Genomic DNA, 16725 nt, shown 5'->3' with positions numbered 1-16725 from the left:
ACAGGCGGGACTAGGCGGGACAAGGAGGATTCTGGGAGATGTAGTAGAGAGGAGTCAAGATTTAGGCCCTGAGAGAAGAGATCCAGACCCTTTCTCCAGTAAGATAAGACCACGTGGAAACACTTAGATTGATAGAAATGGATTAATATTTAATACAGAGCAAGCCAATAAGAAGCTCTTGCCATTGGCCAACAGCTTTGTAACTAATAGAGTGTCTATGTGTTATTTTGGGACTGATGTGGCTATGGGACCAGGCTGGTGGGTCAATGCTCATAACAGACCTTAACTGATAGTGTCAAATACATATTATAAGGTTTTCACATATTCTGAGATTTAAAACATGGTCATGCATCTTCACCTAAAACTTTATATCTAGGAAAAAAGGCTTTGATATGCAAGGCAATACATCTTTTAAAACCACTAAATTAAAAGTATACAGTATTTAAAAGCATTGGAAAGGGAAAGGCAATAGAGCTGATATACCACAATGCAAGAATGAGTCCAAAAGTAAAAATAAATAGTGAGATATTGTTATTGATATTTAAAAATCATTTTTCATATGAAATCATATTGGCCACCTTGAAAAGGGGAATAAAGCTAAATCCTTATACATCATTAGTATAATGGCAGCAATATAACGAAATTACTCACTGATGCACGAGGGTTGAGACGACCATCCGCTTTGGAGGCAGGTAATTGTTCCTGATGTTTCTCCATTCGGTGTTACATATCCCTCTTTGCACTTATATTGTGTTTTTCTATTTAGATCATATGTACGATCGTATTCAGAAAGAAACCCATTCTCAATATCTATATCTGACTTTAAACATCTCTCTAAAAGGGAAAAGAGTACAAAAAAAAAAGATGATTTAGTTAAGTGTCTACAATACAAAATATGTTTAAAATTTTTACATTCTTTACTGCCAGGTCTTGGGGAACACTGCAGAGGTAAAGAGGTGGTAAGGATAAAAGAGTCAGGAAAGGTACATGACTACTAGGAAGCAGTGTTTTTCCAGACACAGCAAGGAAGATGGCACACGTGAATTCTGAGAGAGGTTGTGGGAACATGCACAGAGCCTGCACAAGTGCAAGCAAGACAAGTTCCACCATGGAGAGTGGGGTGAGTGGGCACAAGAGTCCCACCATTAAGGGCAGCAAAAATCGATTTTCATTTATGAGCATATCCCTGGTAAATCAGCCACTCTCCAGTGGTAACATCACACATGCAAGAATACAGAAACAGCATAAATTGTATTCCATGGTTGTTTTAAGAAGAAGAAAGGGACTGGAGAGATGGCTCAGTGGTTAAGAGCACTGGCTGCTCTCCCAGGGGTCCTGAGTTCAATTCCCAGCTCCCACCTGGTGGCTCATAAGCATCTGTAATGAGATCTGGTGTCCTCTTCTGGCCCACAGGCACACATGCAGATAGAGCACTAGAGGAACCAGTATTTACCAAGCACACAATGTTCCCTATGGAAGCAGACTATTTCACCCTAGATAAATGCCCCAAATGATGTGTCAGACTTTGATGATCCCTCATGGGAGGCCTCACTCTCCCTGGGGAGCGGGTGGGGAGTTGGATCTGGGATTGAAGAGGGGGTATCAGAGAACGGGAGGGAGAGGAAACTGATTGATATGTAAAACAAGATTGTTTTAATTTGCATGAAATTTTATTTTAAATAAGTAAATAAATATTGAGGAGGAAGAAAAGAAGAAAAGAGAGCACAGAATTGGGTGGGTAGTACCAGGGACACACACCAGAGAATAGTTTCGGAAAGATGAATATAATAAAACGTACTATATGAAATTTTCAAAAACTATAAAAAGAACATTCTCCAAAAATTCAAACTATTTTAAATGTCCTATATAAGCAAAAATAATTCAAAAATATTTACTTGGCCCTCATCGAGTGTCAAAATACAGTTACTAGAAGTAACTACTAGAAACTTGTAAAATGAGTCATGTCATACGAGAAAAATTGTCACATATTTGATAAAGGAATCATATTCTAGATGTGTAATAGGTTATAAAATAAATTATAAAGAAAGCATGCAATTAAAATGGGATAATCTTAGGTGACTACTATTATTAGCCCCCTAAGAAGAAAAAAAATTAAAGAACAATAATACACTCCTCTGATGAAATGTTCAGAATATAAAATCTCACTCTGCAGAAATGAAGAGGGGTAGAAGCTTGCTCATTGCTGTTATGGATGCAAAATGCCCCAAACTTCCTGAAAACCCCCATGCCAGATTCTTACAGACCAGATCATGCACATGCCAAAGGACTCATAAGTTTCACTTTTAGATATTTTTCCTAAGAAATACATTATAAATTTTAATTCAATGACTTACCTTCAAATCTTCATAAATAGTGCAAAATTTGCAAAGATCTAAAATAGCCAAAATGTTCCTTTAAATGGTAATAGACAGCTTAGACATTATATGTCTATATAAAGTTATCTGTCCACAAAAAAAGGCAGTTACTATACAAGTCACAGCATAGAAGGATGACACAGATATTCTGCTGAAAGATTATGGCATTAAGTTTGAAAACATGGTGCGCAAGTCTATTGACATGAAGAGGTAGAAATACAACTCCACGGTCACAAAAAGAAAAGGTATTAGCTGCAGTGGTGGGTAGAATAGCAAGGGAACAAGAGAAATCCCTCGTAGGTTGAGGCTAGTTCGAGCTTGATGGGGTTGTGATAGCATAAGCACAACTATTTGTCAGTGTCACTGGCCTGAAGTCTAAACATACTCAAACTATTCATGGATAGAAATTATTTTCCACACATGTGTCTTTTGAAAATGGCATAAAACTGTCAGTTGTTTTAAAATCTTCGTGAGTTACTTGGAGAAAGAAAGCCAAGACAATTCACCTAGAAAGCCCCCACTTTTTTTTTTAATTAGAAAGGTGCAGAAATATGAAAAAAAAAAAAACCAGTGTGTTCATTTAGATCAGCACTATTAACAAAGGCTTTAGAAAGAATGTATAAAATTGAAAATATGAACAAAACCAGCAAGGTGGAAAGGCTATCAAATAAGAAACCAGTACAAATTTTAAGCAGATGACTAATAAAATTATACAAAATGTTAAATCACGGAAAATAAAATTTCGTAGAGATTGAATACATAATAAACAGTATGAAAAAAAAACAAAGCTAACAAAAGCTTCTCATCAGCAAAATGGCACAATAAAAGGCAGCTGACAAGCATTCAAAAACAAATTAAACTTTTAAATATATATTGCATTCATAAATATGAAGACTCAATAGATTATGTAATAAATTATTTCAAAATTGTTCTGAAAATTCAAGATAATAATATTATTCAAATCGAAGTACAGTCATTTAAAAGAATTTGGGAATCTATATTTAAAAATAATACATATAACTCAGACTGGTTTTTAGAATTCTTAATGTTTCAGCAATTAATTACAAATTTATGAATTAAAAAACTACACTTGAAGTCGGGAAGTGGTGGCACACGCCTTTAGTCCCAGCACTCAGGAGGCAGAGTCAGGTGAACCTCTGTGAGTTCAAGACCAGCCTGGTCTACAATAGCCAGTTCCAGGACAGGCTCCAAAGCTACACAGAGAAACCATGTCTTAAACAAACAAACAAACAAACAAACAAACAAACTGCACTTGAAATATTAAAATTAATGACTGCAAATTGACTTAGAATTATATTTTTAAAACCCAAATGATAATTAAAGGAATTCAATCAGCACTATTATGTTTACCATTTTATAGACATTTATTTTGAAAATAAAGAGTGACATCACATAGTCATTCAAAAGAACATAGAACATGAAGTAACCACCATCACAAACATATGATAGCACAAAGATTGGAGAAAAACATGAAAATTGGACAGCACACAATATCTCACAATTTCATTTCCAGTTACACATCACAAAGGATACAGAGACAAAGGATAGCAGAACTTCAAAATGTCATGTTACTACATGAATATGTGAATGATGTGCCTAGCTATTATCATATTTGTTCAATTTTCAGCTATACTTTTATAATTGTTATGAATCAAATGACAAAGCAGTTTCAAAGCTACTATGAATTACACCAAAGTTCACTAGTGTTGTGCTGTATTATGGACTGATGTCTGTTAGGCATGTTTACTTTGCTATATACTTACCAAGAATCCTCAGTATTCAATTATATACACTTTAAAAGAAGCATTTTGCCACAGTTTATATAGATGGAATGGGAAGTCAAGAGCATCTTGTGATCTCGAGCTGCTTACTTACTGACACGGATGCATTTGGGTTGAGGAGACCAGCCATTCTCTGTACATGTAATTGTGTCCTGACCATTTGGAAGACCGTAGCCAGGGTAACACTGGATTCTTACAGACTGGTCCTGTACATAGCTGGCTTTCCGTTCTAAAAGTGCACCATGGTCCACATAAGGGAAACTACATACCCCTAAGGATCATAAATATATCGATTAAAAACCCAACATTCATTTATTAAAAAAACTGAACTAAAATTTGTCTCACAATAGTTAAATGAGCACATGTGTGGCATTCAAAGATAAAACCAATTCCAAATGTTTTAAAAAGTACCATTTATCTTTAGCTTTATAAATGAAATGTTCAAGTGATAAAGACATTCTCATAGTCCCTATTTTTCATGTTCATTTCATGAAAAGCCACTCAAAAGGACAGTAACTAGTCCTTTTGCTCAGAAACTCTTCTGCTGACCTTACTTTTGCCATGAGAAGCTTAACTGTAATTATGTATGTGCTCCTCTCTTTCCTTTCTTTGGCAGAGTAAAGCATGATTTAATGTAGACGTTGACTTACTGAGGCACGGGACTGCAGGCTCCCACCCTTGTGTAGTGCAGCGAATGTAGTCCCAGTATGATCCTGAAGGAGTCACATATCCACTGTTGCAGAAATAGCTGAAATACTTTCCTATAGCTGCTGGGAAGTAGGGTCTGTATCTCTCTTCATAATACAGACCTCCAGTTTTTATTTGTGGAAAATCACATGGTTTCACTTGAAATAAAAAACAAACAAACAAACAAATAAAACAAAACAGAAAAACACACCTATCAGAAATAAACCACTTGATTAATGAATTACTTTCTATTAATTCTAGATAGGGAGAAAGGAATATGGATAAAAATAGGCAAAAACTTTAAAGAATAAAAGAAGTATACCAGAAATAAAATACTCTCGACTCAACTGGCACTGTGTGTGTGTGTGTGCTTGTGCGTGTGTGTGTGTGTCTGTGTGTGTGTGTGGGCAGGTTAAGAGGCCCCTAAAGTCTTTCATAGCAATTCCCTTCAATTAAGGTAACATAACTTCCTCTTTCATGTGCAGGTGTTGGACTCAGAATAGGAAGAACTGTCAGGCCATAAACATTTGTGAAGCACTAATAGATGGGTTGTGGGCCCCTGATATCTCTCTGATTGGTAACTCTGGAGCAAGTTAGCAGTCCTCAAGCAATCCATGCAATGGCTTATTTGTAAGAAACTAAGGCCTTTTGTCAAAGCCTTGTGAGTATGACATGTTGGACAGAGGACCTACAGCCCAGCCAAGGCTCCTGACGACTGACAGCCACAGCCTTCTCTGAGAGCGCCACACTGACTCAGAGCCAGTAGGCAAGTCATCCTCACATCTGGACCACAGAAATGGGGAGAAGATATTCACTTTTTAGAAAGATTTTGATGGCAAATAAATAACTAAAATTAAGTCTTAAATGTCATTCTTTTTCCAATAGTTTGCTAAGAAACTTTGAAAATGTTTCTTAATTTGAAAAATGTACATGTGCACATATAGATTTGTGTAGCAGTAAATTATGAATTTAAGTTTCCTATAATTTGGTTTTACTGTTACTTAAAATCTTAAATTTTAATATTACTTAAGGGGTAAATGTTATTTTGAAAGAAAATCTAGGTAAACTGCCTGCCGATCTTCTTTCTGTTCCCCCAGATCCAAACCCCTCATTCCCAGGTATGTAGCAGAACACCTATGGCCACCATTTCTGCCCCCTGCTTCCTTTCCTTGCAGCTCACACAGGTTTCCCCTTCTAATTTCCTCCTCTCACTCATTGCTTTGTTCTAGTCCCCACCCTGCTAACTCTGGCCAGGACAACAAGTAGGCTGAAGCCAGACCCAAAACTCTCCTGCTGCAGAGAATCAATACTCCAGTCTCATCCCCAGCTCTGGAGCAGGAGAATTGTTGCCCTCTCCCTTTCCTCCCCAACCCCATCCATTCCCAGTAGATCACTATGCTCTTCTCTCCCAATTTTCCCTCCCCCAAACTCACCCCAATGTCCAAGCCTCCAATACCAGTAGGCACTCACTTGGAACACACCAGCTGAGCAGGACAGGGAAACAGGTAATCTGTCTGAAGACCTTCACCATTCCCTCCTTACCCCCAAACAAACCCTCCAGTCTCCTCCTTTGCACTGCAACAAAATACTGCAGCCTTCCTTCTCCCCGCCCCATCCACGTTTCCTGTGGATCCTACAGACCATCCCCTGATGGGAGATGTCATTCTGTATATGTTTCTCATACTGGTTAATAATAAAACACTGTTGGCCAATAGGAAAGGAAGATAGGAGGGACTAGGAGACAAGGAGGAAATAGGAAGTAGTAAGGAGGAGTCAAGATGGAGAGTCAGGAGTAAGAGAAATACATAGATCAGCAGAAATGGGTTAATAATTAAGGCAGAGCTAGCCGATAAGAAACAAGTAACTGGGCCAACAGCATTGTATCAAATACAGAGTCTCTGTGTGTTAATTGGGGCTGGCGCGGCAGCAGGACAAGTCCAGGCAGCGGCAGGCAGAAAACCCGTACGCGTTACAATCCCCTCCTAACCTCTTCTCCCTACTCTTTGCTTTATCTCAGCCCTCAACCCCGTAGGCACCTTCTGCTATCCCACAGGCCTTGCTTTCCGGAAAACAAGGAAGGCTTCCTGAAGATTTCCTACAGATCTGTTCCACCAGATATAATCCCCCAGTCTCAACACCATCTGTGCTGCAGAACACTTGCGGTAGCCTTCGGTGGATTCCACAGATCATCCCCTTCTTGTCTTCTTCCCCACACTCTTTGCTCAGTGCAAGCTACCAACCCCAGAAGGCAGCCCCCAATCCCAGAAGGCACCTCTCTGCTAAGCCAAGTCCCCATCCATACCAGCTGAGCAAGCCAGGAAAATAAGCAAATCACAGCCATCACACTCTGCAAAACTCCTTTGAAGAAACAGAAACCAAGGAACAAAATACCCACCCAATAAATATAAATACAGAAATTAGCACCTAGACCTTTAATCATCTCCAAACCAGATTCTTAGATGCAAATGTAAAAATACAATTAACACTAGGGATAGGTCCTGTTACACTTTCACTGTCTCCAAATAGACTACGGTACAAAACTGTCCCCATCTGCAGAGAGTCTGTGAGCTCCTGCAACTGTCTATATTGGGTGAGATGCCTTGCACATAATGTGGGGGGTGGGTTGGAGAGGCGACGCTTGGTCCTACCATAACTAAATGTGCCAAGCTTTGTGATCTTACCCCTTCTAAATAATGCGTTTTGGGGAGGCAGCGAGGAGGGGAGGGAGGGGAAACTATATTTGGTATGTAAAATGTTTTAAAAACTTAATAAAAACATACAATTAACAGTCAGGGCAGTAAGTCTCCATTACAGTGAAACTATCTTACCATTGGAAGCCTTGGCTTCAACACAGCTGAAGCACAAGAAACAGACCTTAAAACCACCTGTATGTTCGTATCCCCACATGGTCTCGACCCCTTTGCTCATCACTCCTCCCTCTCTACAACTGGGTTCCAGGAGTTCAGCTCAGTGCTTAGCAGTGGGTGTCTGCTTCTGTTTCCATCAGCTACTGGATTAAGGCTCTAGGATGGCATATAATGTAGTTATCAATCTCATTATTGGGGAAGGGCATTTAAGGTAGCCTCTCCACTATTGCTTAGATTCCTTGTTGGGGTCATCATTGTGGATCTCTGGACATTTCTCTAGTGCCAGGTTTCTCATTAATCCCATAATGGCTCCCTCTATTAAGTTATCTCTGTCCTTTCCCCAACTCAACCTTCCTGATCCCTCACGCTCTCCTCCTCACTCCCCTCCTCCCCTCCTCTATCTCCCACCCCCTCCCCCTGTGCTCCTAGTTTACTCAGGACCTCTTGTCCCTCTATCCTTCTTGGGGGTCCATGTATGTCTCTCTTAGGGTCCTTCTTACTTCCTAGCTTCTGTGGGGTTGTGAATTGTAGGTTGCTCATCCTTTGCTCTATCTAATATCCACTTATGAATCAGTGCATCCCATGTTTGTCTTTCTGTGTATGGATTAAGTCACTCAAGATGGTTTCTTCTAGTTTCTAGACTGGAAGGTAAGGGACCTGCATAAGACCAAACATGGGTGTCAGTTGGGGGCTTGGGCAGTCTATCGGGCTGCTAGTAGTGGAACCTGTATTTATCCTTAGTGCATGAACTGGCTTTTTGGAGCCCATTCTCTATGGGGGGATACTCTCTCAGCCTAGATACAAGGAGGAGGACCTAGGTCCTGCCCCAAATGATTGTGACAGATTTTGGTGATCCCCCATGGGAGGCCTCGCCCTCTCTGAGGAGTGGAGAGAGAGAGAGGGGGGATGGGAGAGAGGGAACTAGGATTGGTATGTAAAATAATGTTGTTTTTAATTTAAATTGAAAATTAATTTAAAAACACCTGCATGAAGATAATATAGGGCCTTAAAAAGGAGATTGTTAAATACCTTAATGAAATCCAGGAAAACAGAAACAATTACAGGAAATGAATAAATCCCTTAAGATATCTAAGAAAATACAAACAAACTGTGGAAGGAAACAAAACTGCTCAAGATCTGAAAATGGAAATAGAATAAAAAAGAATCTACAAGTGGATGGAATTCTGGAAATAAAAGATTTAGAAATTTGAACAGGAGTTGTGAAGAAAAGCTTCACCATCAGAGTACAAACCATGTAAAGGAGAATTTCAGGTGTTGAAGATATAATTAAAAAAAAAAATGAAATTATCAGTCAAAGAAAATGTTAAAACTAAAATTTCCTGACACAAAACATCCAAGAAATCTGGGACACTATGAACAGACCAAACCTAACATGTGAGGAAGGAGAAAAATCTCAGCTCAAAGGCCTAGAAAATATCTTCAACAAACCCTCAGAAGAAAATTTTTTCAGACAGAAAGGAGATGCCCATATAATGTACAATTAGCATACAGAACACCAAATAGACCGGACTGGAAAAGAACGTCCTCCTGGCAAATAATAATCAAAACACTTAATATACATAACAAAGAAAATAATAAAATCTACTAGGGGAAAAGACCAGGCAATTACATAGAAGGGGAGTTAGTAAGGGGATATTCGCTACTTATCTCCATTTGCCCACGTTTAAAGGCATAATTCCATGGTGATGAGCTTTCAAGATGTGAAAAAAAAAGCTTACAACTACATCTTGGAGCAGGGATCCACCCAGTGCTTGTACAGGTTACAACAGTTTCTCGGGTTGCGGGATGGAAGCCAGATGTACAAGTGTATCTGATGTCATCACCAGCTCTGTGTTTAATCCTGTGAGGTGTGTAGACTCCGTTTGGAATATAAGGAGGTTTGCATGTCATTTCTGGAAAGAAACCCATACAATCAAAACTGTTTAATTCTCACTAATGCTAATGATATGAACATTAAGTGGCGGATGCTTGAGCTTATAAACGTAAAAATGTCATTGAAATGATCACATCTTCATATGCCTGAAATATTAGTCAGACTTCCTTTCTCTCCTCCTCTTGTCTTTGTCCCTCTCTGGTAATAATTCTTCTCTCTTAAAGCCATTACATGTAGTGCTCCATGCTCCATCACCAGTGATAATCTTATCATATATAACTTCAGCAACGTTTACCATTTTCTGTTCCTTTGATTACCGCTGCTGGCCTCAGACTCTTGCTAGTCCTGTTTATTGATACTCACAAGCTGCTTCTAAACACTTTTGAAGATTTCTTACCCTTTCCTCTTTGAAGTAAATGTATCTTCTGGCTTACATGGAACAACTTGCTAAATTTGGAAGCTGTATCTTTCATTTTATGGGGAAAAAATAATTTATTTTTTTTCCTCCCTTAAAAATCAGTAATTTGGGCATAGAACAAGTTCACACATGTACATAATGAATTCTACTTATGCTTTTCCCAATACTGCCCATAAGTAACTCGTTCCACCCATTTTGTCCTGAGTATTTTCCAAATCATGACTTTTGGGTTTGTTTGTTTGTTGACACATTGAGTTTTGATATTCTCATTTCTATGGCTGCAGTAGGAAAGGATACAAAAAAGACGTTGTGATGGTCAACTAATTCCAACAACTCATAGGGGAGCAGAGGCCCTTGTTGCTTACACCGAGAGTGAGCATACAGAGAAAAAGAACCACGTACACTATTACTTCTCATTCAGATGCATTTTCTTACAGTGATGGTAGAAGACAGCAAAGGACCTGGGCAGCCTAGTCTGTAAAAGGCTAGTTAAATGTTCTCCATGAGAACTACTTAGCACAAAAAATAGACAGAAGTTCTCTCAAGTCTTTGTCCGAGTTCAAGTGCCTTCTGCCTCTTCAAAACTCAAATCCTTAAACATTCTGAGAAGTTGTTCTAAACCCCCTGTTCTGGCTATGATCAGCTATATGTATTATATTATAATATTAATTATATTATCTTGTTTGACTTTTGCTCTGTCATGGGTTCCAACCTTTGTAAATTTAGCTGTGACTAAGAGTGTTTTCAACTATATGCTGTCAGGGAGATTAAAGTTCCTTGGTTTGGACATAATCATATACAAACATAGGTAAGCTTTTTCTCTGCTTCAAGAAGACAAAAGCAATCATTAGAACATATCAGTCAGGGTACACAACGTTCTTCTTAAGAGCAAGACAAAGACAGTATAAAATACTTTGTGAATTGTACTTTGATGTTTTAAGTGGACAAATGATCTATTTAGGAGGGCACCTGGAATGAAACATATGAACGAGGTTAAATGTCAGAGGACTACTTCAGACACTGCTTCTATGATTAGAAACTATAAACTCCCTGAAAATAATGGTTGAACTCAACGCCATCAGCTACACACAGATCTGTGTGAAGATGTGTCGCTGTGATTGGTTTAATAAAGCGCTGAATGGCCATTAACTAGGCAGGAAGAGGTTAGATAGAACTTCTGGGGACAGAGAGGAGTTGGAGAGGAAGAAAGAAGGAGTTGTCAGCAGAGGCAGAGGAAACAGATATAAAAAAAAGGAGAGGTAGAAACCAGGATTCCCACAGCAACACATAGATGAATAGAAATGGGTTGATTTAAGTTAGAAGAGCTAATGGGACAAGCCTATGCCACAGGCTGAACTTTCATAAATAATAATGAGTTTCTGTGCCGTGTGTGTGTGTGTGTGTGTGTGTGTGTGTGTGCATGTGTGCATGCATGTATGCATGCGTGTCTGTGCGTGTGTGCATGCGTGTGTGTACGTGTGTGTGTATGTGTGTGTGTACGTGCACGCGTACTCACTCACACGTGCCGGCAGACCAAAGAAAAGCCTGACTAATCATTCTTTTAACTCACTGGTCAATTTCTTAAATAATAAAAGACTTATAAAATATCGGTAACTTCACCTTCACAGGAGGGCTGAGGGCTCCATCCAGAAGCTGTGCAGAGGGCATCCCCTCTTTCTTTGAACTCAAAACCTCGGTTGCATTTATATTGATACCTTTCATTCTCCTTGTAAACTGGCTTCTTAGATATAGCTTGTCCATTTTTAACTTCTGGTGGTGTGCAGGAAATTTCTAAATACAAGAGAGTAATTGTATAATGTCTGCTGCGAAAGGAAATGTGCAGGGCTTTGCTCACATTAGGTCAATCAGCCAAAATTGCTTTGACCTGACTGTTTTCTTAACCAAGTATCAAATTTGAAAAAAGTTGAGAATACATTGCTAATTATAGTTAACATTATTGTAAATTAGCCTGTTGAAATAAATGGCAGCCTATAACGGTCCTCATATTCTTGTGGAAATGAAAACAGATACAGGATTGTGGGTTAATATTTTCATTGAACAGTCTACAAAGTAACACCTCTTCTGATTATTGACAGTAATTTTAACACACTACTCGTAAAATACACTACTCTGGGACTGTGGCACTGGCAGCTGGCCTCTCTCTCAAAGCCTCTCCTCCCATCTTTTTATTTTATTGTTCCTTGTTGATAAATAAACTCTGAATAGTCACTTTGAAATGTTTCATTCTTTCCCAAATCAAGCTGAGTAATTTAAGACGAGTGTAGACAGCAACTGGCCTATGCCTATCCTCTTACTGATTTATCACCTCTGTTCAACTGTGGGATAGCAACTCTCTAAGAGAAAACATTCCGTCTTGGAGGAAAGCTCCTAAAAAAATAGCGCACATGTGCTAAAGTACTGGTTCTCAACCTTCCTAATGCTGCAAACGTTTAACACAATTCCTCATGTTATGGTGACCTCCAACCATAAAATTACTTTTATTGCTACTTCATAACTGTGATTTTGCTACCATCACGAATCATAATATAAATGCAATGTAAATATCTGATGTGCAGATCATCTTAAGTGACTCCTGTGAAAGGGTTTTTCGACCCCCAAACAGATCATGGCCCACAGGTTGGGAACCACTGCTCTAAATAATAATAAAAATACCCCATCCTCCAGGGAATCTCATTAAGCTCAGGAAACAAACAACTGAGATGCTTCAGGGAGTCCTTTAAATTGATCATACTGATTAGGCTCCTTCTTCCTGAAGGATACACAAGCAGTGACTGTTGCAAAACTCTGTCAGCTGAGTTTCCTAGAAGATGCTCAGACCTCTGTGCACTGTGCTCCAGCTTTACAGCTTTTCTGAGCCTTCACCCATGCTGGAGTGAATGGGCCTTCGATGATGAGTAATGCGCCACACTGAATGTACATATCGGTATATCATTATTTTCATAAAGAATCGGTGTTGTTAGAAAGACTAGTTCACACCAAATGGTCAATCCTGAGGGGATGGAATGATGTAGTTACAATCCCAAAAATTAAAGAAAAAATAATGGCCTCCTTTAGTGTAAGGTAGACATGCTAAAAATGGTGAAAATATTGGAGATGTTAGATAATATTCAAAAACAAGTATAGTACAGGAATGGTGCCATGTGCATATAATCTCAGCACTCATGAGGCAGGTTCAGGAAGATTGTTGTAAGATGGAAGCTATTGTAGCCAGCCATGGCTACATTGTGAGAGGCTGTCTTAAAAACAAAGAAAACAAACAAACAAAAAACAAAATCAAATACAAAACACAACAAGGGAAAAAAAACAAAAAAAAAAAAAAAGAAGAAAAGAAAGAAGCAAAAATCAAAGAAATATTGATTCCCAATTTATCATATCGCTTTGCTATAAGTCAAATGTTTACTTAGTGGATTCAGGTCAGGTGAATAAAACTGACAGTACACTCGCAATACAAATAGGTGTTTGTGTTTGTGTGTGTGTGTATGATGTATCACTTCCTAACAACATCAATCAAAATTAGAAGGTGTTAAAAATTAAACCTGGCAACAAATATATATATATATATATATATATATATATATATATATATATATTCCTTCCAAACAATATTGATTAAAATTAGAATGTCATCATGAAGCATGATTGGAAACACAGAGTGAACCTTTAGCTTCCAAAAATCTTTGTAAAACTCTGGAAGTCAATTTCATTATAACACACAGAAGAAAGGCTGAGGTGACGGTGAATATTAACACCAGGCAGTAACTTTTGTTTACATCTGAACCATTAAAGTCACAGTAATTATTGGCATCCAAGGTATTTCATCTATAAGAGGGCATGACGGATATCGTTGTCCTGAAGGTAAAATAAAAGGGATCATGCCACAAAAAAAAAAAAAAAAAAGGCCTTCAATCAATTACAGGGAAACAGTTATGCTTAATAAGGATTAGGGTGATGCAACTATGTTTTAATTAAAAATGTACTTTAAAAACATGTATATGTCTCATAAGAATCTCCAAAACCATTCAAATACCGAGCACACGCACATGTGCGTCTTACCCACACATCTTGGCTTCTCATGGCTCCAAAGGCCATTTTCTGAGCAGTGGATTTCTTTCTGTCCTTCAACCTTGAAGCCCGCATTGCAGGCAAAGCGCACCACTTGTCCAAAATAATATTCCTGGTCTGGTTCTGCCGCGCTGCTTACAATTCTTCCATTCTCCGGTTCTGTCACTGGTAAACACTTAGCGGCTGAAAACACAGGCACCACATTTACCAGGGGAACTCGAAAAGCTTGTAGATGAAATGTGTATGTGAATGTGAACGCTAGTGGAGAGAACCGCTTAAAGCTCTGAGAAACACGCAATATGATTGGATGAGTGAGGTCAGAGTCGCGCAACACGAGTGGTATTGCCATCAGTTGCTGTGGGGATGGAAAGAGGAAACCATCACCTTGAATGATAGTTTGAGTTTTGATGATCTCCGAGTGTCTTCTAAACTATATATATATACACACACACACACATATATATATTTTAAAAAGAATGTGAATTCTGGAATAATCAAATACACATTTTGTACTGATGCCTCGGAGCAATGCGACACTACAACTCCTCAGAGCGTTCCAATAAGATGTAAAAGCGATGGATTTTGAGATATTTCTTCTGATAGAGAAGCTGTCCTTAATCCTTCTTTCCTTTCCACCTTGGTGTTCATATTATTATTTTACTTAAAATGTCTCCGTCATGAAGATATTCAAAGTCTATGTTGCCTAAAGAGACTTTGGATGCAGTGGCTATCCTAGGAGTGTTTCCTCTGCAGGCCAGGTGGTGGTCCCAAGGCTTTAATTTTACACAAGCATTTTATGTCAGTGTTCCCTGGAACACCTTCTCATTTCCTTACCTGGAATTTCTCCAGGCATGAGGATGTCCAGTGTGATCACAATCTCTTTCTCTCTGTCCTTCTACCTACCCCCCCCATCTACTCTTCCTTCTCCCCTTTATTACTTACCCTGAAAATAGGGCATAGCATTTGAATCGACCTTTGCTATTTCCATGGTAACTAGAGATTTGGACCATTTTCCCCAAACTCACAAGCAAGACCTGTATTTCCTTATTTTTGCTGTTCGCGCTACATATGAGCAAGGCGTAAAAGAAGAGAGAGTTCTTTCTTAATTCTTGCTCTATTTGTTTGTTTGTTTTGCTAAAGTTAAGGTGATGGGAAAACCTCGGCAGCAGCATACTGATAAGAGATATTTCAATCATATTCTCTACCGCAGTGGTGGCCTAGGTCACTGTAACTGGATAGTTATTAGAGGACCTTTTATTAAGCTGGTGATGGTTGTATGTATTACGAATGCTGAAAATCTCAAATGAATGAAAAATCGGCTTAGGTATTTCTAGTAATCAGTACACTGGTCATAAAATCATATCAATCTTTGTTTGTATTTATTATGTTGTTAGATAGTTTTGAGTTTTTCTGGTTTTATTGATGACTCTTGTGTGTCCAGGGTCAAACCCATGACCCCAAAGAATCTACATTAGCCCTGAGCAATTTGCCACCCTCTAGATTTAGTATACTTAATATATTGAAATACAAAATAGTTCTCTATCAAAACTATAGTTCGTTTTAGCCTAGAAACTATAAAATATTATGAATAAGATAAATATAAACTTCAAGAATATTTTCTGTAAAATGTGAAAAATATTTATTTTAGGTGTTTAGTCATACATGTTAAATAGCTAATTTTTTTTACCTTCACATAATGGAACAGTATTGGTCCATCCATCTGAATCACATTCACGGTAATCAATCTCACCTAACAGTCGATACCTAGAAATGAAAACAAAATAAAATTGTGTTGAGACATCATCTATTTTTATGTACTTTAATGCTCTTTACTGTGATGGATACCCTCCAGTAAGAGATTTTTAAGGGAAAAAAAAAAACATTTCTCTGTCTTATATTACTCTTATCTTGCTCCTAATTCTTTATAGAAAGAAAACACTTCAGCAGAATATCTTAGTCAAAGAACTTAGAATTAAGGGTTTAGTCAGTGCTTGCTGTAGAGGAGATGGAATAATGGATTATAAATCTGATACTCTATCTCCCTTATGAGGCAGAATGTGTCTTCTTCCAGCAGAAAAACAAAACAAAAAAAAAAAAAAAAAAAAACAAGTTCCTGGTGAAGACTTTCCATCCACAGCAGAGACCACCCCTTATGCCACGCTCCTTCAGACATTCTATAAAATTATACACAAAACTTTCCTGGACCTATGTTAATGGAGGGAAGGGAGAAACAGAAAATGGTTGTTCATACAGAAAAAAAAAACTTCTTGCAATGTCATCTCAAAATCACCTATATGTATGATTGCTCAAAACTAATGAATCTGCTAAATAATATGAAACTAAACCCATACCCAGCAGAGAAAATGAAGACAGAGACATAGGACTAAAAATGGTGAGCAAAAAATCAGGGATGTAATAAATCTACTCCATCCTTAGCTTTCACTCTTCCTGGCCAAAAAAAAAAAAAAAAAAAAAAACATACACACACACACACACACACACGTTCCTCAAGATAGATAAGCATTCTTCAATAAAAAAATTAAGTTAATGAGAACCATTTTTGCCTACTGATCCTACCTGGTGTGAAGAGTTTCCTTAG

At 38.2% G+C, this 16725-nt stretch overlaps 1 protein-coding gene across 2 annotated transcripts in view; it reads right to left on the bottom strand.

Moving 5' to 3' along the window:
- Positions 1–16725, bottom strand: part of LOC127221289 (complement factor H) — a 47998-nt gene that overhangs the window by 19147 nt on the left and 12126 nt on the right. For both annotated transcript variants that reach the window (XM_051183175.1, XM_051183176.1), the window contains exons 4-10: positions 15814–15890; positions 14118–14309; positions 11664–11834; positions 9471–9644; positions 4828–5022; positions 4272–4448; positions 652–834 (exon numbers count right to left, since the gene is read on the bottom strand). In XM_051183175.1, coding sequence (XP_051039132.1) covers positions 652–834; positions 4272–4448; positions 4828–5022; positions 9471–9644; positions 11664–11834; positions 14118–14309; positions 15814–15890 — 1169 coding nt within the window. The remainder of the gene's footprint in view (positions 1–651; positions 835–4271; positions 4449–4827; positions 5023–9470; positions 9645–11663; positions 11835–14117; positions 14310–15813; positions 15891–16725) is intronic.

Source organism: Phodopus roborovskii, unplaced genomic scaffold, assembly GCF_943737965.1.
Source record: "Phodopus roborovskii unplaced genomic scaffold, PHOROB, whole genome shotgun sequence".
Classification (NCBI taxonomy): domain Eukaryota; kingdom Metazoa; phylum Chordata; class Mammalia; order Rodentia; family Cricetidae; genus Phodopus; species Phodopus roborovskii.
Note: the sequence above shows the minus strand (reverse complement) of the source record. Positions and strands in the feature narration are given on the sequence as shown.